The sequence below is a fragment of the Rhizoctonia solani genome, chromosome 4 (genome assembly GCF_016906535.1).
Source record: "Rhizoctonia solani chromosome 4, complete sequence".
NCBI classification, from domain to species: Eukaryota; Fungi; Basidiomycota; class Agaricomycetes; order Cantharellales; family Ceratobasidiaceae; genus Rhizoctonia; species Rhizoctonia solani.
This window is the reverse complement of record NC_057373.1, coordinates 1,785,621-1,810,168: the sequence shown is the minus strand read 5'-3', so window position 1 is coordinate 1,810,168 and position 24,548 is coordinate 1,785,621. Positions and strand designations below refer to the sequence as shown.

General features: G+C 47.7%; 7 protein-coding genes across 7 annotated transcripts; 4 read left to right on the top strand and 3 right to left on the bottom strand.

Moving 5' to 3' along the window:
* Positions 1 to 27: 27 nt before the first annotated feature.
* Positions 28 to 5,946, top strand: RhiXN_00584 (integral to membrane protein; the record flags this gene model as incomplete). The annotated part of the gene is made up of 22 exons (XM_043320403.1): positions 28 to 494; positions 541 to 670; positions 727 to 741; positions 797 to 811; positions 867 to 966; positions 1,017 to 1,101; positions 1,155 to 1,160; positions 1,211 to 1,402; positions 1,458 to 1,604; positions 1,671 to 1,780; positions 1,838 to 1,883; positions 2,725 to 2,928; positions 2,985 to 3,255; positions 3,965 to 4,196; positions 4,255 to 4,535; positions 4,600 to 4,742; positions 4,792 to 4,904; positions 4,957 to 5,071; positions 5,120 to 5,214; positions 5,267 to 5,449; positions 5,500 to 5,638; positions 5,697 to 5,946. The coding sequence occupies 22 exons, from the start codon at positions 28 to 30 to the stop codon at positions 5,944 to 5,946; spliced, it is 3,339 nt and encodes a 1,112-aa protein (XP_043179415.1).
* Positions 5,947 to 6,311: 365 nt separating this feature from the next.
* On the bottom strand, positions 6,312 to 7,392 carry RhiXN_00583 (GTP cyclohydrolase I; the record flags this gene model as incomplete). Its single annotated transcript, XM_043320402.1, has 5 exons — positions 6,312 to 6,456; positions 6,534 to 6,706; positions 6,764 to 6,873; positions 6,927 to 7,121; positions 7,176 to 7,392. 5 exons carry the CDS (start codon positions 7,390 to 7,392, stop codon positions 6,312 to 6,314), a joined length of 840 nt encoding a protein of 279 aa, XP_043179414.1.
* A 167-nt stretch (positions 7,393 to 7,559) lies between these two features.
* Positions 7,560 to 9,410, top strand: RhiXN_00582 (PPR containing protein; the record flags this gene model as incomplete). The annotated part of the gene is made up of 1 exon (XM_043320401.1): positions 7,560 to 9,410. The coding sequence occupies one exon, from the start codon at positions 7,560 to 7,562 to the stop codon at positions 9,408 to 9,410; it is 1,851 nt and encodes a 616-aa protein (XP_043179413.1).
* Positions 9,411 to 9,900: 490 nt separating this feature from the next.
* RhiXN_00581 (short chain dehydrogenase) lies at positions 9,901 to 12,691 on the top strand (the record flags this gene model as incomplete). Its single annotated transcript, XM_043320400.1, has 10 exons — positions 9,901 to 10,303; positions 10,365 to 10,745; positions 10,792 to 10,965; positions 11,231 to 11,329; positions 11,382 to 11,854; positions 12,015 to 12,068; positions 12,123 to 12,228; positions 12,284 to 12,444; positions 12,498 to 12,638; positions 12,689 to 12,691. 10 exons carry the CDS (start codon positions 9,901 to 9,903, stop codon positions 12,689 to 12,691), a joined length of 1,995 nt encoding a protein of 664 aa, XP_043179412.1.
* A 1,944-nt stretch (positions 12,692 to 14,635) lies between these two features.
* Positions 14,636 to 19,859, bottom strand: RhiXN_00580 (Vesicular-fusion protein Sec17; the record flags this gene model as incomplete). Its single annotated transcript, XM_043320399.1, has 21 exons — positions 14,636 to 14,868; positions 14,926 to 16,031; positions 16,098 to 16,222; positions 16,734 to 16,745; positions 16,794 to 16,856; positions 16,908 to 16,963; positions 17,017 to 17,096; positions 17,153 to 17,335; positions 17,389 to 17,609; positions 17,685 to 17,795; positions 17,851 to 17,916; positions 17,969 to 18,172; positions 18,230 to 18,287; positions 18,348 to 18,365; positions 18,429 to 18,443; positions 18,492 to 18,672; positions 18,809 to 18,860; positions 18,911 to 19,066; positions 19,119 to 19,293; positions 19,350 to 19,530; positions 19,580 to 19,859. The coding sequence occupies 21 exons, from the start codon at positions 19,857 to 19,859 to the stop codon at positions 14,636 to 14,638; spliced, it is 3,576 nt and encodes a 1,191-aa protein (XP_043179411.1).
* Positions 19,860 to 20,039: 180 nt separating this feature from the next.
* On the top strand, positions 20,040 to 21,128 carry RhiXN_00579 (uncharacterized protein; the record flags this gene model as incomplete). Its single annotated transcript, XM_043320398.1, has 4 exons — positions 20,040 to 20,364; positions 20,413 to 20,793; positions 20,848 to 20,962; positions 21,011 to 21,128. 4 exons carry the CDS (start codon positions 20,040 to 20,042, stop codon positions 21,126 to 21,128), a joined length of 939 nt encoding a protein of 312 aa, XP_043179410.1.
* A 127-nt stretch (positions 21,129 to 21,255) lies between these two features.
* RhiXN_00578 (Gpi16 subunit, GPI transamidase component) lies at positions 21,256 to 24,505 on the bottom strand (the record flags this gene model as incomplete). Its single annotated transcript, XM_043320397.1, has 13 exons — positions 21,256 to 21,650; positions 21,702 to 21,915; positions 21,972 to 22,259; positions 22,311 to 22,412; positions 22,510 to 22,834; positions 22,985 to 23,183; positions 23,234 to 23,290; positions 23,349 to 23,528; positions 23,598 to 23,837; positions 23,885 to 24,015; positions 24,064 to 24,256; positions 24,302 to 24,368; positions 24,446 to 24,505. 13 exons carry the CDS (start codon positions 24,503 to 24,505, stop codon positions 21,256 to 21,258), a joined length of 2,451 nt encoding a protein of 816 aa, XP_043179409.1.
* Between the last annotated feature and the right edge of the window lie 43 nt (positions 24,506 to 24,548).

The following is a 24,548-nucleotide window of genomic DNA, read 5'->3' as shown; positions in this document are numbered from 1 at the left end:
AGCGGGGCCCGTGGACTTTCCTGCCGAATGACAACCATGATTGTCTTGAAGACGGCTTTCTTAGTAGCCGCGGCAAGCTCTGGGATAACATTCGTGGAAGCGGCCAACGGGGTGGCATTAGACAGTGCCCCGCCTAGTCAACTCATATCCCCCCTAATTGAATCTAAACTTACTAGCACGGCAGGGTCACTTTCTTCTAATAACCCAACAACCTACCCACAATGGACATACCTCTCCGGCAATGGAACCTGGCAGTATTTTCGGGCAGCGACATGGACAAGTGGATTTTTTCCGGCCTCTTTGTATCTCATGAATACGCGAAAATCCGTTCTTTGCACCAATGACTCTGAGACCGGTTCTACGGACTGGCTTGCGGCTGCACAGAGTTGGATGCAAGGACTGGATCCTGTTGCCAACTCCAATGCTGGGCTCTTTGATGGGGTGCGGCATGACGTCGGATTTCTCAGTTTCGGTTGGCTTGAAGCTTTGACATTGTAAGTTTGTATATCTCGGAAATTGATTAGACTGATATGGGTACAGGAATTCGAACGATGACAAGGCAAAGGCAGCCATAAACTCTTATGCAACATACCTTGCCTCCCGCTTCAATCCTAACGTTGGTTGTACAATGAGCTGGGATCCTCCGTCTAGTGACCCTACACAATTTCTGGTATGCTTTTCTTTTTCAGAAAGTACCTCATGTCTTACATCACATCAATAATATAGGTTATTATTGACAACGTGAGTACAGTCGCGGGTCCCTCGACGGACTAATCAGTGAGGCTTTGTATTGTAGATGATGAATTTGGAAGTAAGTTGCCGTATTTTTGAAAAATATAAAGATAACCGAGCATTGGACATCAAAGCTTTTGATTGTTGCTTCCAAACTCACCGGAAACTCCACTCTTTATAATATGGCTACGAGTCATGCGAACAAAACGATGGTGAACCATTTGAGGCCGGATGGTACGTGAATTATACGAGCCTACCAAACTTGTTCTTATGTACCATGCTAGCTTCAACATATCACGTTGTCAACTACAATCAAACAACAGGCGCAGTGATATGGCAAAGAACCGCTCAAGGTTATGCTGATAATAGGTCAGTTTAATGTAAGCTGTTGAGGTCAAACTTATCAATCAATTGCTTCATAGCACCTGGTAGGCTCTTGACAAGCAAATGCTGGGCCATTCTTACGCTCCACAAATAGGACACGGGGTCAAGCTTGGGGAATCCACGGCTTTGCAACCAGTAAGGATGTGAAAGCCACCAAAGTAATGTGGCACACTGACGAGTTTCTTCCAGTGTACAATTACACAGGCGACTCAAATTATTGGATCACATCTCGGCGACTGGCAGAATACTACTTATCTCGCTTGCCCGAATCCGGAGTACCTCCTTGGTAGGTTTGATCTAAAATGGGAGCGACAATCATTTTGACTCATTTACTGTTTTAGGGACTTTGATGCACCGCAGTACCTGGTCGACCGTCTGACACATCTTCCGCCACAATTGCCGCATCTGGTATGCTCATGCTTTCTCGATTCGAGCAAAGTGTGTCAAATACCACTGGCGCCAGCTACTGGGCCAATGCTGCCGTTCGGGTGCGTTAAACAGTAGCAATTGCTATTTCGTGCCCTTACTTTCTGCATTTCAAAGCTATTGAGTAGTACCACCAACTTGGCGTGGCGTGAAGAGTCCAACTGGCAAAGCTTGCTTTCCAACGGTACAGTCAATAACCCTGCAAATCCCCCCAACAACAACACCGGAATTATCTATGGTAAGTGTACGACGAAGGGTCTGAGCAGCGTGATTCTAAAACAGTGCGTTATTTCAGGTGATTATTACTACATCAAGGCAGGAAACGAGCTTTTGAATCAAGGGTTGATGAATTGTTCAAATGGGCAGGCCGCTACCCCTGCATTGACAAGCCCCAACACCCCCCAGACAACCCAACAGACAAATGGTGGAGTTCCTCTGATAAGCGCGTTCTGGACGTTGATTGGGCTATGTAGCCTCTTGAACTTTCTGGTAGAATTAGTCTAATCACATGTGTTCGTCGTAGCTGTTCTGTTATTGCAGATCTTATATTGTAAATGCCGATCGCGAAAACCAAAAATGTTAGATTACCGCCCTGCCTGTGAACACATTGCAACCCGGACCTTGCGCCAGACGCGCATAAAGATGGCCATCTCAGGCATAACGCTGCAGCAAAGCGCCAAGGCCTAATGCAGTTGACCACCGAGACCTTCGGTAGAACCCCACGACTGACTGTGCATAGATGACCTGAGCTTCACCGAAGCAAAGGCAGTACGATGTGTCATCATGCCATGCTGCTTAGGCACCACGCCAATTGGCTGTGTTTATATAGATTGCACCCTCGCATCCAACGCTCCTCAGCCCTACTGATCCTTCTGCTCTTCTATCATCTAGGCACCCGTTTTTAACCAAGCCTCCAACCTTAACTCACTAAGTCCTCGCCTCTTATGACCTCTATCACCCGACCGCGACTATCGAGCATAATGCAGTCGAATGGGATATCTCATAGTGCTTACCAGATTGTTGGGGGTCCACGTACTACTCGAAGGCCCACCATTGGGGCTCCCGAGGTTGTGCTCGCGCAGCAACCAGCTGCAAGCCTCAAGCGGCGTTCACATATTCGTCGGACAAGCCGCAGTGGAAACTCCCCTACTTTCCTGGAAGGCCATGAACTTGAACCTCTAGATACACCTTCCCCCCGGCCTCCCGCAGGAGCAGACAAGAACTCCCGCTATTGACTACTGCGTTCACCAGGAGTGTTGCTACATCAATCTCGTCCGGCAGTATTATCGCGAGGCAGAACACACTTATTGAGCACTCTGGAGTCGAGTGGAAGAATTCACCCCATTATCAGCCAAAAGTAACGCCTGGGGGCGACATCACACGAAGGTAAGTCATACGAATTATTTGACACTGATTTCGTTATTGACACGTAAATTATGTAGATCGACCGTTGCCTCGGTATACTCACTTCCCTCTGCCGCACCACATGAGTCTCGCAGGCCAACTCAAGAGAATTACATCGTAGACTGGTCTGTCGTCGACCGTGCAATCGAAAACCGAGTAGAATCGCCGGTCGCATCGCCCCACTGTAATTGGCCGCTCCACGACCATTCGCATTGGTCTTCCTCAGCCGTTTCCCAGGCTCACGCCCAGCGCACAAACGTTTGCACTCGGCGCAATCCAACCTCTCTTTCACGTTCGAATACCACCCAGGTGCGCTCGTTGATAATGGACCGGCAACAAAGGCGAAATGTACTCTCAACCGCCCTCCCTGAGTGAACCTGCACTTGATAGCGCCCATAAGCCCGTACTGCCTCAAAAGTTGGGGTGGTGGTAGGTTTACAACATACCCCCGAACTCTCCGAATCAATACCATTTCATAATAATTTATTGTATTCAACTTCATTCACATATCGTGTCTACAGCATGGTCATATTGTTTCCCTTTTTAGCTTGGAACTTTTGGTGGACTCTGAACCTATGACACCTTCCGAACCAGATTTATGTCGCATATATATTACTTCTCGATGTTCACTAATCTGTACAATACCTATGTGTTCATTTTATCTATCGTATATATGCATATGCGTAACAATACTTAATTTGGGTGTAACAAAATTATGTGGCTTACTGGAGGGACATGACACCCACACGTGGTATGACGGCTAAGGACCCTAATTCGAGGGTTGTTGGACCCGAGTCGCTTGCGATACCCTCGGGACTTGGTGACGATCTTGACCTTCAAGCTCAACCACAGCAGTGTGTCTTTCGGATAAATCGCTTGACGACTTCGAGAACTATCACGTGGCTCCATTCTACGCGATTTACACGTGTTAAGCACTACCTTGGGTGGTGCTAATCGCCACACCATACCCCCTTCCTACCCCGTCCGCCCTGCGACTGAGAGTCGAGAGAGCTTATAGAAGAGAGAGATGGCCTCGAAGCCGGTTCAAAGTTCCAATCACTTGTCTACTCCAGCGCTTGTGGCCGATACCCCCTCATCTGTTGTTTCGGATGCTTCCCCTCTTGAATCTCCCCGAGGGGACTCTACAGTACTACCGACCCCAAACCTGAAGGCTGGTGGCTACCAATCAGAAAAGTTTACCTCACGCGATGATTCCAGTCAATACTGGGCTGGTTCTTTGACACTGCTCGGTACGTCATAAGATCACGTCGGATGGCTGTGGCTCATATCATACTTGTACCTTCTTAGATACTCTCGAAACATATTTCGACTCTCGAATCGATCTTCTCGAACGTCGTTTTAAACATCATAGCGATCGGTGGAAACGCAAGGCAGGCTATGCCCTGAAGCGCACTACATCCGAGGCTCTGAAGCGGACGAAGACCCCAACGGAGTTAACCCGCTTATATGATGAAAGAAGCAAAGAAATAGAGGTGGAACTGGCAAAGATCAAGAAAAAGTTCCAGAAACGTATATCCACTGTACAGGATGCATGGGAGAGCGCTACTGTTGTCCGTACTCGAGAGAAGGTAAGTTGTAGGCAGAGATCGGCAACTTGATGGACAGCTTAACTGACAACTTATTCTGCATCAGGTCTCTTTCTTCTATGGTGTTATGATGGTTCTCGCGTCTGCTCTCTTGTTTGGACTAGCCCCAGAATGGTTGCACGTTGTATACTCGGTACACGTCGCCTATTTCCTTCCGACAAGATTTTATGTCTACAAGAAGAAACACTGGTACGTGGGCTTGACGCTGAGGTCTCTATTACGCTCATGCCATTTATAGGCATTATTTTCTATTCGATCTTTGTTACTACGCACAAATCTTGTGTCTAGCGTACATCTGGTGGGCCCCGTCTAACACTACGCTTTGGGTTGCGGCATACTTGCTTTCTCATGGTATGCCTCAACGCATTATCTTCGCGATAACAAACTAACAAACGAATACAAGGCTCCTTGGCAAGCGCTGTGATCACCTGGCGGAACAGTCTTGTGTTTCACGACCTAGACAAAGTTATATCCTTATTCATTCACATTTATCCTCCATTTGTGTTTACTGTGATACGGTAAGCACTAACGAACAATGACTGGATTTATCTGACGAATCCGTGCAGTCACTTTTATCCAAACGTTAAGGAACGCTTCCCTGCTGCGGCCAAGGTCCAATATCTAGAGCCTGTTCAATCACTCTTCCTTAGCACTATTATATGTGAGAAAGGCTTCGATGATATACGCTGCGTTAATACTGATTTACTATGGAGACTTGATATGGCAGACTTTGTACTGGAAGTTCGTCCTTGTTGATAAACGCAAAAAGATCGAGTCTGGTCAGCGCACCACTTCGTTCTCTTTCCTGCTCAACGAAAAGCGTGGTGCCATTGGCAAAGCACTAAGTTCTATTCCTGCACAGTATCGAGAATTAGGATTCATGATGGGCCAGCTTGGTAAGTACTCCCAAAACACCTTCTCGTCGGTTGACTAATTCCATGTCTAGTCTATTCGGTTTTGACCTGCTTGCCGGCTATCTTCCTATTGTATACGAGTCCGAAGTGGTCCGGCGCATTCCTCATGTTTATCTTTTCAGTCAGTGTGTGGAACGGTGGAGGATTCTATATTGAAGTTTTCGGGCGCAAGTGTGTATTCCATATATCGACCGACTTCTACAGTATACTGACCGAGGCCCGCCTTTAGATTCGAGCGGGAACTTGAAACATTGCGAAAAGAACTCGCCGAAGCAACTGCTGCTGGTGCTACTACCCCTCAGAGCCAAGGCGCGAACACGTCCCCTCAGCGCCCTAGTGTCAGCGCGAGTAGCGACCCGGGCGAGTCTTCTTCATCCAGCGCCCCAAATTCACCCCTGGTCATGGGACGCGATAGGTCTGACGAATTTGTTGAAGAACTTTCTTTGAGCTTGAAGGACGAACAGAAGAAGAACCAGTAAACGGACGATATAGATGAATCGATCAAGACTTGAAACCTCGAAAACTGACGCCTCGGAAATTGACACCTTCGGAACGAATCGCTGTGATTAAAGTATACGCTACCAGGTTAATTATGTATGTCGGTATCTTATATACCGACCGGAGTTTGTAAGATGGGAATAATATCGTGTATCTGAAACAAGTTATCTTGGCTCCATTATTTCATTCGCTTGATGCGTAGAGTACATGCAGTTGAGTGCACTAGTAAAAGGTATAGTTATTTAAGTTAATCGCATATATGCATAGGACATTCCAAAAATCGATAGCGAACGCGGAAGTTGGATTCGGTGCGTGCCTAGTTCTATTGAGATGTCGTTTCAGTGGATCAGAATCGATTGACCGATGGAGTTCGGATCAATGTTAAAAACTCCTCGCGCGTCTTGGCTTGAGAGCGGAAACAACCTAGCATTGTCGATGTCACGGTCGTTGCGCCTGGCTTTTGAACACCGCGCATAGCCATACATAAATGTCTGTGGATACGAAACAGACCAAGAGGAAATGAGTCATAGAATGGGGTGGAACACATTTGACTGAGAGCCCAACTCACGTAGCTTCCATTACAACAGCAACACCTTTCGGCCTGATAGCCTCTTCTACAGCCAATGCCACCTGGCGTGTGAGTCGTTCCTGAACTTGGAGCCGCCGGGAGAATGTTTCCGCAATCCGGGCAAGTTTAGAGAGGCCGAGAACAAGCTTGTTGGGAATATATCCAATGGAAATCTGTAATAATATGCGGTCGGAACGTGGGTAGTTTTGGGATGTGCTGGTATCTGTTACCTTGCCTGTGAACGGAACCATATGATGTTCGCAGAGACTGAATACATCAATGTCCCGTACGATTACCATTTCATCGTGGTCTTCAGCAAATACAGCATTATTGATGACCTCTGAGGCAAAAGAGGTTGTAGAGGGGTTGTGAATATATGAGAATAGGTCTTACCACTGAGCTTCTCTTCGTATCCCTTGGTCATCCACAACAATGCTTTGGCGTACCTGTCTGGGGTACGCTGCAGCCCCTCTCTTTCGGGATCTTCGCCGATACATTCAAGCAAGGTACGAACGGCCCCAGCAAGCTTTTCGATTCTCTGTGTTTTTTGTTCTGGGGATTCATGTAGACGAGAGAGCGTTGATTTGGCTATTTGTGTGGTATATGAATATCAGCGAGCAGGGTGTTGAAGACTTGACTCACCAGGCCATCCAAGACCGTTTGGATCTATTACGGGACTGGGTGCAGATACTCTGGCGGCTGCAGCGGCAAGGGCCAAGTGGGTTGGTGTATTGATCCCAGGACGTCCGCGAGGGCTAAGTGAACCAGCATTTGCGGAGGGAGTTGAAGTGTTATAGGCGTCTTCAGCCCCCGAGTCGCTATCCACCTGGTAGCCATCGACCATATCTCGAGCAGACATTTTTCTAGGGTATTTGTTTGGGATGCGTATGGGATAACGTCGTGCAAAGCGAATGGACCTCGAGACAGATGAGTGCATTTTGTACTTTCTTGTTCTGCTTATGTGATGATCAAGATGATCGGAAAGTGTCCCGTGACCAATTTATCTTTCGACGCTTTCCAGCGTTCATGCTACGCCCCGTTGCTGGTGTACGTTCGTTTGCTCGCGTCTGCCAATTCTGTACTTCTTGTCACGTCGCTGGGCCATCGAAACAGACCAAGACTCTGGCACGCAGAAAAGCTTGGACACACCGTATCCCAGAAGACCAAGATTCCATATGGACCGAATCTCCAGATTCACCATCCCTCGGAGAGAGTGCTATTTCCTCGTTCCCGCTTTCAGAGCTTCTAGCTCCTCGACTACCCCCTACGAATTTATCCAATTCTCCAACATTTTCTCCCTTTCTCAGAGATATTTCGCAAGGAGCTCATCCAGAAGATTTTGGGACATCAAACCCACCTACATTCCGCCGTCATCGAAAGCAGGGCGAAGGAGAAGAGGCATATACGGACTATCAAAGAGAATTGCTTGCCGACCTCGAGCAATACATAACCGACGGAAACCTCGGCGCTGTAATCAAACATTATGATGCATTCGTCAGCGCCCACCCTCGAGGTGCAGTCGCTCTTCCCTCCGACACAATCGTTCGCTTTTCTGCATTATTAGCTCGCACTCGACCCCGTAACCGCGATCTATTCCGACGTCTTCTGAGCCTCCTCGCTATCCTTCGCGCTGCCGGAGAGCCTCTTCGATCATGGCAATGGAACTCACTGGCAGATTTTGCCGGCCGTGGGTTCCGTAAAACCACTCTCGAGGACTACCGAGCTGTAGTCGCCGTCATACAGGACATGAGCAAGGGCTCCCACGCCGTGTTCAAACCTGATGTTGTAACATACAATACCCTCCTAGCTGCTGCTGCACGTACACGAGAGCACCGTGCTGTCCAGCATGCATTAGCCCTTATGCAAGCCAGCAAAGTTCCTCCTGATCGGCTTTCGTTCCTAACTCTCGTTCCATTCTACGGGCGGGTCGGCGAACTTCCTCGAGCACGGAACACTCTACAAGCTATGGTCAAGGAAGGTTGGGAGGTTGGGGTTGACGGCCTAACAGCTGCTATATGGGCATGGGGCAGAAATGGTGGCCATAACCTCGAAGTTGCTATGGGTATATACTATGCTCTCCGACGTAATGTATGGGACGGAGGCGCTTCAGACCAACCACACCCTTCAAGCGTCATTCCAGATGAAGCCAATCCCGTCCTCAGTATTCCTGGACTTTCCCCGCCGCTCCCACCATCTCTTGTTCCGAACCGCATCACGTACAGCGTACTCATCCAGTGCTTGTGCTACCACGGCGACCTTGTGAGGGCTTTGCAAATTTACCGTGCATATATGTCGTCCCCTCAAGAGCTGAATCATGAGCTTTCGACAAAGCGCGATTATTTAAGTGAAGAAGAGACAACAGTGGTCATGTTTCGAGCCTTTTTCTTGGGATTCGTAAGGCATTGTGTCGGGGCTAGATCCCTTAGTCGGAGCAGTCGAAGCCTGCCCCCCATGCTACCACCACCATCGCACGACCTGTCGTTCTTTTCCCATCTTCCCACTCGCTTTACACCTACCGCCTCATCAGAGCCTCCAGTTACGTCGACGGATACAGAAGAAATTATTCATGAAGTTATGAAGGGGAAATTTCCAGAAGTGCGGCTGATGAGCCGATTGCCGAACCCGTGGACCCGCGGTGCTTTACTTGCAGTGACCGATTCTTACATTGCTGCTCTAGGCACTACAACTCCTACTACTAGCGTGTTATGGTGGCTACTTCGTGCTGCCGCTGGTACGGCAGAAATGGGAAGAGAGAGCGAGCGTGTACGCGAGATGTGGGAAAAAGTGCGCGATAGATGGGGTGCCGATGTGGGCTGGAACAGAGCACTTGGAAAGAGAACACGGGGATGGTTGAGAAAGATGGGTGTTAAAATATAACCCCGCATATACGGATGTTTTTATTTGGTTTTTGAATCAATGTTCAGATCCGTGTATCATTCCGCTCGCTGTATCAGCCAACTAAATTTGAAATTACTATAGCCCCCCGACGGTCTCTCTGATCTCCCCCCCCCCAGAACCACCCTCGTACATTGTTGACCTTTGAACTTGATTCAATATATTTAGAGCCTAGGCATCTCTCCACAGGCATATGTTTCAATCATCTATAATGGCCGTTATTTAACTGGTCGGCCATCGGGCTACGACATGCCCGAGTCCGACAGCTGTACACAACCCTCAATAGTGGCTTAGAAATATATCCATAGCAAGTGCTGCTGCATTAATGCGAAAAGAAAAAAATCAATCTTAAAGGTATAAAAGGTCCTCTGTTCTGCACTTACTGCTCACAGGTCCCCCGTTGCCTCAGTTCTCAACTTCAATACCTCCCAGCCGTCTCCCCCCAAAACATCCCCGCATATATCTACTCGATATGCCTTATTCCGAACATGCGCACTATGCACCTGTTGGCTCGGCCCTTTCTATAGCATCTCAAATTAGAAACGGCCTAGGAAACTTTATTATACCATTACTTCATGATATGCCTCCTCCCTCGGCTGACTTGCGCGGAAAACAAGCAATCGTTACAGGTGCCAATTCTGGTATTGGGTTTGAAACCGCCAAATCCTTGGCCAAATTAGGGGCACGCGTTATTCTGGCCTGTAGAAACAAAGACAAGGCCGAGAAAGCACGAAACGATATCGAGCAAGCTGTGAAAGGTGCGCAAGTTGAGGTTGAAATCCTAGATTGTGCGAGCCTTGGGAGCGCCCGTCTGTTTGCGGAGCGGTGGGGTAAACGGAGCTCTTTGACTATTGACATCCTTATCAATAATGCTGGTGAGCGAGACTGATATTCTTATAATAGGTATACTGAACTGACATCTCTGATGGCATCAAGGTAGAGTTCTCAACACTCGCACCACGACGATCGACGGATACGAGGACACCTATCAAACCAACCACCTCACTCACGCCTTGTTGACCCTCTCTCTACTAAAACTGGGTTACCTTTCGCCAAATGCGCGGATCGTAAACGTGTCATCGATTTCGTTCTTTTCTTCTCCGCCTTTCGAAGCTCAAAATACCGATGCCAGCGACATGATCAACCGTTATGAGGAAGGTGCAGTATTACCATGGGAGATGATGATAGCACTTTATTCCCGAGCCAAAGCCTGCCAAGCTATCTGGAGCATGACCTTGCAACGTAAACTACAAGGCGCTGAAAAATGGAAGGGCATTGTAGTCCAGGCGTGCCATCCAGGTATGGATCATAATTCGGGTCTGTTTATTTACGGGCTTTTAAACGATATACCTAATATATGCAGGTACCGTAAAATCTTCGATGCTATCACAACCCGACGGTGCAGGAGGGTCTTCTGGAGCCGCACTCAATGCATTTAAAAGCTTTGTAAATACTTTCGGAATCTCCAACGGGCAGGGCGCAGTAGTTCCGGTATGGCTTGCCGTATCCGATGAGCCTACCAAACCAGAGCTGCGCGGTCTGTATTGGGATAGAATGCGCTGGATGTGGGTTGCTCCGTGGAGCATGGGAATTAAAAGGCAGGATAGCCTATGGGATAAATGGTGCCTGGATGCAGGAATATCGTTCCCCTAATTCTATGTACTCACTTATCTAGAGTATATACAAAGTTTTCTTCCTTCTCGTAATTTTTAGTAGATTAAGATCACAGCTTTTGGAGACGATCACGTGAACAAGGGCTCCTGACCCAGAAAACCATCATGAACTAACAAACTCACGCCAAGCCACATATTTCATCATGCAGGATTTAGAGTCGACGCTGAATGATCTATCATCGAGCCTTGAAACACTTTCGACCCTGAACGAAGGCGAACCACCGCTTGGTTCGTGGAGGATATAACGCACGACATATTAGACACTGATTTTCTATGCCAGAGCTTGACACCGAATCGTCGGAAGCATTGGTTACTTGGAAGAGCTCTACTCTGAAAATATTGGAGAGGCTCGAGAATGTTCTTAACAGAGAGGCTGCTGCTCTGAGTCTGGCCGAGCGAGCTAGAGTAATCTCCCTCGCGGCAGTGTTTATTGGGCAGGATAACTTTACGAACGAGGCTTGTAGAGCGGTTGCTCAAGGCAAGTCACAGTCTCGTTCAACGACCAGACCCACTGAAGTACTCCAAGGCTGTCTAGGTAGTATCGATACTGTCGATAGAGCTGTGGCCACACGTGTTCTCAACGATTATATCAAACCTTTATTTCAGGCTTCTGTGCATCCCGGAGTACACTTGGACACAGGAAGAATGAAGCATAACGCCATTAGTGTGCAGAGTATGTACGACGAACAGCCCTGGAAGGTAAAGGGAAGTGGTAGCTGGAGCATTCTTGTATGGGTATTATGGAGTATTAATGTAAGTTGAATTATTTCAGTAGGAACCCTTGCTGAATATAACAGGAGAACGATATCGAAATCCTATGGCCACTCATAATCCCTCCTCTCTTGACGCTCCTGGATGACTACAAGTCAACTACAAAATCAGAGGCGTTGAAGTAACTAACGCCTTACTAAAGAAAGCTCCTTCGTCACTACTCCGCCGAACTGGAGTTGATGAACTTCTCTTCAAGGTAAGATCCTGTATAAATCTGGTCCTAGTAATTACTGCTTACACCCCCTTTCAGTCACTCCGAGGAGCACTTCAGAACCTGACTTCAGATTCTTCTCCGGAATTACTTTGTACGGCGATGCCTTGCTATCTGACGCTTGTGGACCTTGTTCTACCAAATGGTGGGCCATCAATCCGTTCTTCTCACTGACGATAACACTTACTTGCAGGACTTAGACGACCTCAATCGCTATGCTAAATTGACAGAGCTCATAACCGATGTCATCATCCCAGGGTGGTTGTATGCATCATCAAGAGTCGATGTTATGGTTGCATCGGTATCTGCTCTTTCGTTGGTAGTTCAAGCACTGGGTTCAGGCTCCATAAGATTTCTCAAGGTAACTTGTTCATATTCAGACATTTATATCGCCTAACTGACGATGAATGTGAGGCTATTATCCCCCAACTCACCGAAAACCTGACCCCAAAAGAATTTTCACCGGTTCAAAAAACAAGAGAACTTCAAATCGCAAGTGCAAAGTGCATGCTTCTTGTAACGGTCAATGCGAGGCCTCGTATCCCATATTGGAGAGTGAGGATTTTAGATAGCATACTTCGTTGCTGGGTCGACATCGGCGAGAGTAAACCGGGGGACATAGGTAGGCTAAATAAAATAATATTAATCTCATGAATAATCCATTTCCAGAAATTGATCATGGAGAATTGAGAGAATGCTTGATGTCAATCTTTCGCGAACTACTTACTACATCAGGAAATCTCCTCCGGGTGAGATTACTGATATATACCTTGATTCAAACCAAGTAACTCTGTTCCTAGGACGAGATAAGGACACTAACAAATCTAGATAATCAGCTATTTTCTGACTTAATATCAGAAGCTCAAGGGAGTCGCAGTTAAGGACAGTGGCGCCCATCACGTGGGCCGCGAGATGACCGACCTACCCGAAGGATAGGGTACTTGCTAAACGACACGATGCTTGGGTTGGCTCAAAAACTATTTCAGCGTTTGGAGGAGACTTGGAGGATGCATTATCCTGCAGAGGCGCCGAAATGGACGCAAAACGACATGCCTGACCTTACTGGGAAAGTTGTTTTAGTAACTGGCGGCTCCAGTGGTATAGGCTTCGAAATGTGTAAAGTTAGAGTTTTTATTTCATGAAAGGCTCATCTGGTCTAAAAAAAACAGGCTTTCTTAAATAAAAACGCAAAGGTCTATATGCTCGGCCGCCAAAGTGACAGGTCACAGATGGCGCTTGCTTCTTTGGCTAGAATCAATCAAGGGGAGCTAAAATTCATCGAGCTAGACCTTACGAGTCTTGATAGCGCTCGCACTGCAGCGCGAGAGTTCTTAAGGTTAGTATATTATCCATCCCTGTCGTATGAGTGGAGATGCTGAGAGGTTCAAAGCCAGGAGCAGAGGCTCAATGTGTTGGTTAATAACGCGTAAAGTGGTCCGCATTGTCTCCACAAACATTCAACTGATGTTTAATTATCGTTTTTACATTCAATACAGTGCAGAATTTTTACCTCCTATTGATAGGCTGACAAAGGAGGGTTATGATCTGGTATTCGGGGTGAACTGTGTTGCCACATGTTTCTTTACCTTGTGCCTTTTGCCATGCCTCATGAAAACACCACATGCTCGCGTGGTCAATATGGCTACTGAGGTGCATAGATGGATCGATCATATTGATTATGCTACTGTCATAGAAGGCGAGAAACGTCGAGAGATGGATCAATTTGCCAACTATGGACAAAGTAAACTTGTAGGGCCTTTTTATGGATCCAAGTTATACCCTCAAGCTGATTAACACTCGCAGGGCCTTATGTTATTCTCGAACGAGTTGCATAGGAGATACCATAAGCGTGGCCTAGTATCAGTTTCACTTCACCCGGGAAGTATCAGAAGTAATTGCTTCAAACACAAGCCTCTATGGTTTCGATTCATAATAGTGCGTGACTGAAGTATGTCTCGTTGAAGATTATCTGAAGGTTTATAGCACCTTTTCATGTACCCAACGGAAATGGGCGCGATAACACCTTTATGGGCTGCAACAGTTGGTGAGGACTTGGGTGGTCGGGTAAGGGATCCAATTCAGTACCAAGAGATCTGGGTTTTGTGGCTGATATGAATTCAAGTATCTTCTACCATGGGCTAGGGTAGCTCAATGTGAGAGTTGGGCAGAGGATGTCGATGAAATGAAAAAGCTCTGGGGTTGGATTATTGACCAAACAGAAGGCTTCAACCCAAGCATTGCCCAATTTAGGGAGGAGTAAGGTTTACAAGCTATTTGGGTAGTGAGGGAAGTGACTGGTACGAGGGAACATCAAGGAGTGTAATCATTGGTTTAGGGACAATAGACGTGCATACATGCTCCAGATGATGCGAAGTCGAGCCATTGGTTTTACGAAGTAAGAATACAAATTGATTGATCTAGCCATATCAAGATACAATAGAAAAGCATTCGATGGTGCAAGGTGGTATGATGATGAAGAGATGTGCATATGATGTATGTACGAAAGTGCGATGAAGAGCGAACGAATAAATATCCAGGTCTGTGGTTACCAATTAGTATGCAACTCCAACCATATTCTGGTAAGGGCTTCGGGAGCGCATACCACCAAGACCGAAGTTGAAAGAAGAAATAATGGCAACATCAAGGTTGAGGAATGGTGAAAGTTTACCCAGTTTAACTGAATGTCGACGTTCAAATTGATAGCAATTTTGCACCCTCAAGTCCCTAATAGGGACATGTCTAGTTGAATCACTCGCGTTGCGAGATTTGATGCATTCAACCAGAGCTATACATGACATGTTAGTTTTGTCTCCAGACAAGATACGAGTGATTTCAAACGCACCAGTTCCCGTTATTTGGTGACATTGCTCGAGTTTTAAAGTGTGAAGTGCTGGGGCAACCCAAGAGTCTGCAGTAGTGTCTGTCATGGGCTGCGCCAAGCCACGCAGCAAGACATCAGTATTGATGGAATGAATTAACTCGAGTTTTTCAAGCCCTTCCATTCGCCCCAGCGCCCAAATCAATTCATCGTCTTCCATTCCAATTGAGCATAACCTTAACTGGCGAAGGCTTGAAGCTGGTTGACGCAAGAACGAGCGAAGGCCAATAGAGCACCAGCGATCGCTGGGATTTCGTATGTCTTGCAATGAGAGATATTCCAAGACAGGGGCTTCAATGTGGCCAAGTACAGACGCCATTGGCGAAGTCTGCAGGATCAGATCGAGGGTCTGAAGCGAGGGCAAGACGAGGGCCGGCGAGGGCAAGGTGCCGGTGTTCGAGATCGTTGCGTGAATCTTGAGGCTGCGTAATGAAGCGGCGCAAGTCGACAATACCCGGAGAAGATCGCCGTATGCAAGTGGGCTATTGCCATTTTGGACCAGCTCCAATGTCTCAAGGTGTTGTAAAGAGGTGAGCCAGTTCAAATTGACACCGACCCCATTCAGCTCGAGCAACCTCAGAAAAGGTGCCTGAATCAAAAAGTTCGTTGGCATACGAGGGTACTCCCCATGTGCCCTGGAACCGGGCTGAAATACGAGTCGGAGCTCTCGAAGTGCCGTAGCGGTCCCGCTAAGCGATTTGATAACATCGTAGGAGACTCCCGAGTTTGAGCAGTGAAATGAAAATGAACGCCAGCGAGGGATATGCGAATACAAAGCATCCATAACGCCGTTTGATGGATCGTAGCTGTCACCATAGCTGGCTATGACTTGGACATCAACTGGGCAGGCACCCGAACGGGCTAGGTAAGCCAATGCTTTCTCAACTTTCGGGTCATTAGAGGTCGGGGACATGTCGGCTACCACTCTGGACCACGCTCGTGGAGAGAATAGGGCGACGCGTCGCCAGTGGCTACACACATGTGACAGTTGGATGATTGCTCCATCTTGTTCCTCGGATACGATCTCGAAAACTTTGGATAGGAGTTCGGTTGGGAGATAGTTGATACCACTATGTTTGAATATCGCCATAGTGGGTAAGAAGTAGTGGTTAGAGGGGGGAGGAGCAGGCACTTACGGTCCCGGCTGTCTTTGTACGTCTTCAGATGCCTTGAGGACGTTATCGTGTAATGTATCGGTAGAAACGAGCTGTTGGGGGGCTAATTCCGGCTTTGAGGGAGGGGTGGTTGCATGCAGCATATACTGCTCTAAAACCTGATGAGCAACCATGATACACGAGTGAGGCGATGCGATTGAATGTGGAAGCTGAGGGACCGAGGGCCTAAGTATGGGGTGAGGTGAGAGTGTATTGTAGATCGGTTCTACGGTACTCATACAACCTATATATACTTGATCCAGCCTTGGGCCCGCTTAGGGGCTTGGCCATGTCTCAGGGCGGGGGCACGCCCACGCGGGCGGAAACAATGGCTGTTATTTCAAGGGATCATCTGGGGCGTTCCGGCGCATTAGATTATCCTCAAATTGCTGTATTGAACACCCAATTTCTGACCGAGAGCAGAACAATGAGAGATCAGACTCATCATAGACAAAATGGAGTCTAACCCAAAATGGGCAATTCTTGTCAAGCGCCGAAAAGACTCAAAAAAGAACAAAAACGAAAAAGTCCCATTGCGTCACATTACTGGGTAGCCAAATAATACACTTGTACGGTATTAGTAGTGGAACAATCTCTGATACACATTAGACGACGTACGAAATCAAGAAGCTATATAGAGCATGAGATGACACTGGTAACGGAGAAACGCTAGTCGACCTTCCACTTGACTCCAAGGTCATCGTCCTCTCCTGTCAATAAGATCTCCACAGACCAGGCCGCCTGGTTGAATTATATCATAATCAAGTTTAGAGCTGGGTCTGATTGGCTTACCAATGTAAAGAAGATATTGGTCCACCTCCACCAAACTTGAGAGGTATGGTCAAGTACTACATACCGACTTGGTCAGTGTGATATCCGAGGCATGCTTAATCAAGCTTACACAATAGGTGCGAATAGACTGTGACAAAGATGGTTTGCCGATAAGTCAGAAGAACTGTTGTTACTCGCGAGCTCTGCAAGCTGTGTAAGATGCAGCATAACGAAATTTGATAATACTTGCCGGTCGCTCGTCCCACCCATCATCGACACCGGCTTCACCCGCCCAGCTATCACTTCCGATCAAAGGAAGTATGCGCGAGGCCAAGTGAAGTACGGATAAACGATAGAATAATGACACTAAGAGTGGCTTGGGAAGCGTGTGCCGAATGAAATTAACTAGGGTCTGAAGATGAGGCATGATATTCGCAACGAGCGGAGCGCTAGTAAATCTGGATTAGGAGCGAGACTATGAAACCTAGAAAACCTCGCTTACTATGTGCTTGAAATATGGATCCACCCTTCACCGTAGCCATCACTATCACCCGTTTCTGAGCATAGCCAGATGTTATAGGCAACATATAGTGCCAGACCAGCCGTCTCTATCACATTGGTTCGTCTAACCGCAAACCCTATCAAGGTCAAGAACACCAGTGTAGTAACTGCGGCGCCAACTAGGGTCGAGGATAGCGGTGTGACCGCGACCACCGGATAAGTCTGTTTGCAAGCAGATTAATCCATGGGTTCCTATCCGATTATGGCTATATGAGGATAGTTTAGTCATAGACTTACCACGACTAACCACCATGATGCTGCGACATACGCTGCGGCCGCTCCCACCAGCAATCCAAATTGGGCGCTTTCTCCTTGTTCAGCAACCTCTTTGCCTTTGCGTCCGGTGAACTGAATCACAAGTAAACTGGCCATTCCCTCCATTCCAACGAAGAGAGGAGAAGACCATCTTAAGCATTTCCCCCACCAACTTGACGCCGCTAACAGAGAGTGACGGGGTGTTGAGAATAAACTACAGGTTATATACGTTAGAATCTGACCCACAATGCAAAGTTTGAACTCACTTGAACGTTGTCAGCAATACCACCGGGTGCATTGGTAATTGCATGAATGACAACATGGGAGATAGCCATGGCATCAAGAGGTGCATGGTCCCATGGATGAGAGCGTGTAAGGTGAGACCCAGTGAGCACACAAGGAATGCAGGTGTGGATAATGTTGAGAGTGTCAGGGGTAGAAACAAGAGTATCTGCAAGACAGTTGATAGTCTGTCATACGGAGTCGGGTTGGTGTCGGGTCTTAAGACAGAGCTTAGGCAAACTTACCTCGCTGTGTTCGTTATTGCGCTCAGCAGGATCCACGGAGTGGCCATGGCGAGCTTTTCTACAGGTTCAGACTAATTTTCTTAGTTGAATTAAGATAAGACGCCACACAGACACTCACAATATACTCCTACACGTACTGGTTTGGTGTGAACATGAGTAAGTTGATTTTAGTGTTCGGCGCTTGGACCAACGCGCTTACCTCCAGTATACACCACTATGCAAAGCTCTTAGCAAACGTTAGTCAGATTATAACCATACTCACAGTGAAAAAGTACAACGCGGACCAGCGCAGTAAGGCGCAAAACGCAAAACGTGATGCAAAGTAAGGCTCGCTCGCGTGGTGGGATGCATGCCACAAGGCAACCCGGCATCGCCAAACATGACTCCATAATCAGGGACCACGTAAATGCTGTACCATATGCCGTTCTCGTCGATATTGGCACCTTTCAAACAGCGCTCAGGCAGATGGATGCTTATGTCCAATTACAATATATTCAGTGTGAAACGATATACAATAGCATCTCCAGGCCTCTATAACCCGTATTAAAACTCAGGTCAAGCTCATCTCGTCCGCGATACCCCTCTTGATGTGAAGGAGTATGCTTGTCTTCCAGTTGTCAAGTTTCGTAACCTATGGAGGAAATAAATATCTGGACTATTACTCTCTTCTTTTGGACTAACCTGATCGTATTCGAAAACTGCGTTTGTAAATCCTTCCTTGTCCCCGGCCTCGACTGCGTCAGTCAGTGTGTTAATGAATTTGGCTTCACGTGTTGAGGTGAATGTGACATCCTTCTGTCCATAAAGCTGCATGTTGCGGCGAACTGTGACCGTATCCTATAGCAAGATAAGTCGCCATATCTGTGGTTGTGGGTTATCCTGTCCGTACCTGCATAGCCAAAGCGCATAGCCCGGCCCGCAGCCAGTATTCTTTCACACTATACTTGGTGAGTGCGCTTGTCATCGAGTGGTCGGCTACTTTTTGGTACAATGCGATAGCATGGCCATAATTTCCCAACTCGGCGTGCAAGTCTGCGGCGTCCTTGTAACACGCGTTAGCAGTTCTGAAAGGGGGTTTTAAGTGAGTACCCTGAGTATTGGATGACATATATATACTAACGCCATAGCATCTTCCTGAGCATACCATTCCGCCGCACGCTCAAACGACTCGCATGCCTTTCCCAAGTCTTGCTTCTCCTGTAGGTAAATCTGAGCGATTTCCTTTTCCCTGTCGGCAGCTTGGCGGAACCTCCCAGCCTTAGTTAAGAGTGTGATAGTCATAGTTAGCGCTCTAGCAGCCTCTGAAGCAACGGTTAGAGACAAGTGGCTTATGACGATGTTGTCACGTACCATCTGGGAACCCTCGCTTGTAGGCTTTGGCGGCATTCCAATATGCATTTGCAGCATCATCCTTTTCTCCAGACTGTTCACGACACTCGCCCTCCTTCATAAACGCATCGCCAGCCTCCTTGAATTCTTTATCGATCTTGAACGAATTGGCAGCTTGCTGATACAAGTCTCCAGCCTCTTCATACTTGGAGCTGCTACTGGAGAACCATCCGGTTGAAGAGTTGAATTTCTTGTCGGCTTTTGCACGTAATTGCTGGGCTTGTGAGAGTGAAGGTGCCATCGGGAGGGGAAGTGTGTGGGGTCGTCGCTGAGTCGGCACCTCGAGCGCGTGGCTGTGCCGGCTGACTTGATTCGACCCTGAATGTCCCGTGCTTTGGGCTGTACCCATGGAACACGTACAGTTTGCTCAGTTTCTCGTCATTCTTGCTGCGGATCCCCCATTGCGTAGAGCCTCACCGCGATGGCACAACCATTCTGCGAGATCCTCATGAATACTCTAGGATTTATACTCTTGTCTATACTGCACATTGCCTATGCCATTACTCGCGCGTTTCAGGCTCTAGTCAAAAATCTGAATCTTCGACGACAGCCAGCTAGAGGTGTGCACCTTCCACGAGACAAGGTCCCTGCCCATATAGCTCTTGTACTTGCACACGGAGATGCCCAGAAGCGACACGGTCAACTATCCGTTGACGATGTCAAGGCGATGCTTGAATCGGTGCTCCGAGTAGCAGAATGGTCACAAGCTGTTAAGGTATCCAAATTGACGGTCTACGACAGAGAGGGTTAGTATTCTCAGTATTTATAGCGCTACTGAGCTCAAATTTCTCTAGGTGTCTTGGTCTCCAAAGCTGGATACCTTAGAAGAAAGCTCCTACCTACCCAAGAGCCAGAAACCGACAACCAAACCTTGAAACCCATCGTACTCAACTACCCTCTTACTCCCCCCTTATCTGATGCATCCACCGAAGCTACGGAAACCGAATCGGATGTTGGAGATTCAATGGATTTTGGTTCAACACAATTTACAGTTCCGGCTAGCTCTGAAAAGGCACAACCGCTGTGCATTAATGTAATATCCGACAAAGACGGCCGCACCGAGGTTGCACTATGTGCACGTCAGCTTGCTGCATTCCAGAAGACACAAAATAAACAGCTCGACCCCGCTACCCTCTTTAAATTAGATATCAATACACTGGATGCAGTTTTGGAAGGTGAGCCAATCTCTACAAACGCAGGGGTCCCACTAATTTTTGATGTGTTTCAAGCCAAGTTGCAATCCCCGGATATGTTGTTGGTTCACTCGATGGCACCAGGTCTGTTCAAGAGACCGTTAGAGCTCCATGCGTTCCCACCCTGGCAGATCCGGTTGACAGAGATGCAGTAAGTATTCCCCTGTTGCTAAACGATGCAAACTAAACCGTATCCAAGTCATTCTCAAGTTAGACGATTCCTTCCGTTCGGAAAATCATACACTATAGTAGAGGAAGCGGCGTTTGCTCAAGCTCTAGATATTTACTCTGATGCAGAATTTCGACTGGGCAAATAATACTCGTACTCGACCTGGTCGTTCTTAATGGACTTTTGTGGTATGTATTATACAGTAGCGCATGTATTACACAACTAGTCTATCAATCATCTTACTCGCATCTATCGTGGAATGTCTTCTCTTCGTTTTACCATGCACCCAAGATACGGCAACAAGGTAGATCACCTCCATGGACTTGACTATTGACGTCTTTCACCCCTGTTGCAACCTTATCTCTCCACAATTGACTGATGGTGTCTGGACCGTGGTCACCGGCTGAAAGCGGGGGTTGGCACACGACCTCTAAGAAAGCACAATCGTGGAATGGTGTTTTGCAGAGCGAGGGTCTTCGGTCGACTCGGAGCACTTGAATATCACTCGGGATAGATCTAATGATGGAGCTTAATGTTACTGTTGGGTTGGATACGTTGGATTTATTGACGGGTGGCAATATGCATCGGAGGAGTGCTCGTTGCAGGGTCGGGAGCCGGATTTGCGCAGGAAGGGGTATCTTGGAAAGTATGATGAATCTAGTAAAATTAACTGGTGTGAAAGTTAGCCACAGCCGGGCGAGTCTATGCGTCGTTTCCTTACTTTCTCCGTCTTGTATGCCATTCTGGACTAGTTCAAGCTCCTTGTGCATATCAACACAAATCCGCGAGCAAATTGCCGCGGAACAACGGGCCAAAGAGTCCCCCTTTGCTGAGAGTTCTAATAGGTGCTCTGCAGCCGAGGCGGTCGAAGCAGTTCGTACTTGTGCGACATTGGGAAGATGCGTCGATAAAAAATCATGACACTGTCCTAGAGCCTTAATGCCAGCAAATCAGGCTATTCCCAGGGCTCCCAACGATTTTTATGACTCACCTGCTCATGGCTAAGCACCCTCGTAATTTCTTCTATTCGAACGCCGCGGCACGCTATTAAACAGTGCTCGATCCCGATGGTAAACTCCGAGGTGATACTAACAGCGCGTTCGAGCGGTCGATCCACCCTCAAAAGGTCCAGAGTCTCGATCACACTTCCGTGCAGACTATTTTCGAGCGGAATGCACGAAAACTCAACCCGGTCTTCACAAACGGCTTCAAAGGTATGACTGATGGTTTTGCAAGATAGGAACGTCGCTGGGGCGTTTTTGAACGCAGCGGCTGCTGCCTGCGAAATAGATGGGAATTCAATGAGAACAACTGATGAGAGTACACATACCTGGTGTGAATAAGTCCCTTGGGGACCTAGATATGCGACTCGGAGTTGTTCGGACTTCATAAGAGCGATGGTAGTTCTATAAACTGATCGAGGGCCGTCTGACTACCGAGGCGGCATAAAGTCACGTGTAGCATCACGAATAATATGCTTATTATAGAAGTCAAATGTAATACATGGATCAAGGCTTCCCAACGCGAACAATCACAAACTTTCTAGTCAATAGGTTGAAGATGCTACCAAAGAATAATGCGACAACCGTGCTGGTCATGATGATCACATTGTAAGGCATGCTAAAGTCCGGAGTAGCGAGGTCCACCAAAAGTGTCGAGGTATATAGGCGCGTACCGCACGTGTCTACAAGGCCCAGACCATAACGATGTGTTAGCTCCATAGTTTTCGAATCAGCTTCCGCACAAAGAGGGGTAATAACAGCAGCTGGAAGGTCCCATCCACGGTGCGCATCCGGTGGATGTTCCGTGTATAGGATGAATGCCTTACGGAACGATACCGTCACCTGGAGCGTACTATGTGGCGGTACAGACAAAATAGCTTCCAGCATAGAGGCACGTCGAAGATCATCTCGTGGCGGAATAAAGGTCAACCGCGATAGGAGATCATCTGTGATTAATGAATAGGGACATTCAGTTATAGTAAAAATGGCGTATAATGCTCACTCGCCTCGTTTTTGGCCATCTACGCGAAGCTCCAATGTGTGGAGGAAGAACTGAATAAACCAAGGCATGGTTTCCAGCCAGGCGGTGGTAAATTCTGTATTCCCTTCATTGGTAATGCTCAGGAGGAGGCCACCATGTGTTTGTTCAGCGCCGGTCAGCACGCGACGCACGGTGATAGGCAATTGTGGTGACACGGGTCCTGTAGACCTCGGATCAGATGCGAACTCGCCTGTTGATATGTCCACATACCGTAGGAAAACACTTTTTCATCTACCCACTGCTGCGACAACTGGAACTCTTCTTTGTCTAGAACCAGGAACGGGTGAGGCCATGAGGAAAACAGGCGATGAATAGGGGCACTCACTATGACTGACATCGTATACGGCCAAACTCCTGGTATCGCTCATTTTAAGGAGCTTATGCCCATACGGAAGAAGTGCGGAACCTTCACTTGTGGGCCCCATTCCAACAAGCACCTTGCTCTTTGACGCAATGAGGCATGACTTGTGCAATCCCCGTCCAAAGAGGGATTGGAACGACCAGTCTGCGAACGCAAGTCAGAACAGAATTGATTCCCAGCCAATTGACTTGCCTCGGCGCATGCTATCTTCACTTAATCTGACGGGATCCATGATCGCACCAAACCCTAATCGTAATTCGATACCGGTATTCTCCAACCACCGAACGGTAATGCTCATGCCATGCCAGTCAGCATCGAACAGGCGGTGAGGGTTGAGAAGCGAAGCTATTCCGGCGTGAGCCTTGCATGGGAGAAGCTTAACAAAGGGGGTAAGGTTTTCGGTGCACACATTTTCGGATGGCATGGCCGCGTATCTTAGACTGTGAGGATAGTCTATTGGGCTGGTTAGTGATAGCAATGGGAGTGGGCATTAGACGCACCTCTAGGCAAATCGCCTTCTGGCCGAAAAGCAACTTCTGGAGTGATCGTGCGACGTGCATCCATAGATCCGAGAGACGCGCAAAATAGTCCAGCAAGTGCATTGGTGAGGCCGTGCCATCGTGCGTCAATTCTAGACAACGTCAATGCGAATCGTTACAATAGCAAAACAATGACTCACGCCTCGGTAGTCTCGTTGTGGGTATGACCCATCCACGCCCAAAGCTCTGCTCCAGAAGCAACACTTGGTACCAGAGGCACACCCCATGTTTTGTAATTCCACTTTCCGGCGTTGAGTGAAAGATGGAGCTCTGTAACGGAATATTCTCGTAATATTTGGCCCAGAGCAAGGGGCACGACAGTGTAATGTTGCGCTAAAATTCATGAGTACAACCCTACGCTTTCGATACTAAACTTACACGAATCCTCAATACTCAACGTGTCGGGCCGCCTTGGAACGTCCTTCAACACGGTCAAAAATTCAAACTGAGCAAGTAATTTCCCATCTTGAAAAGGTTCGATCCATAATTGTTCATAAAAGTCTCTCTGTCCTGGGCTCGAACAAATGACGCGAATATCGCCAGCAATGGCCAGAGCTGCATGGAAGGTGGAGTGGCTGACATCATCCCAGCATCAGGGTTTAGTCTCGATCGCGAAGCGCCCAGG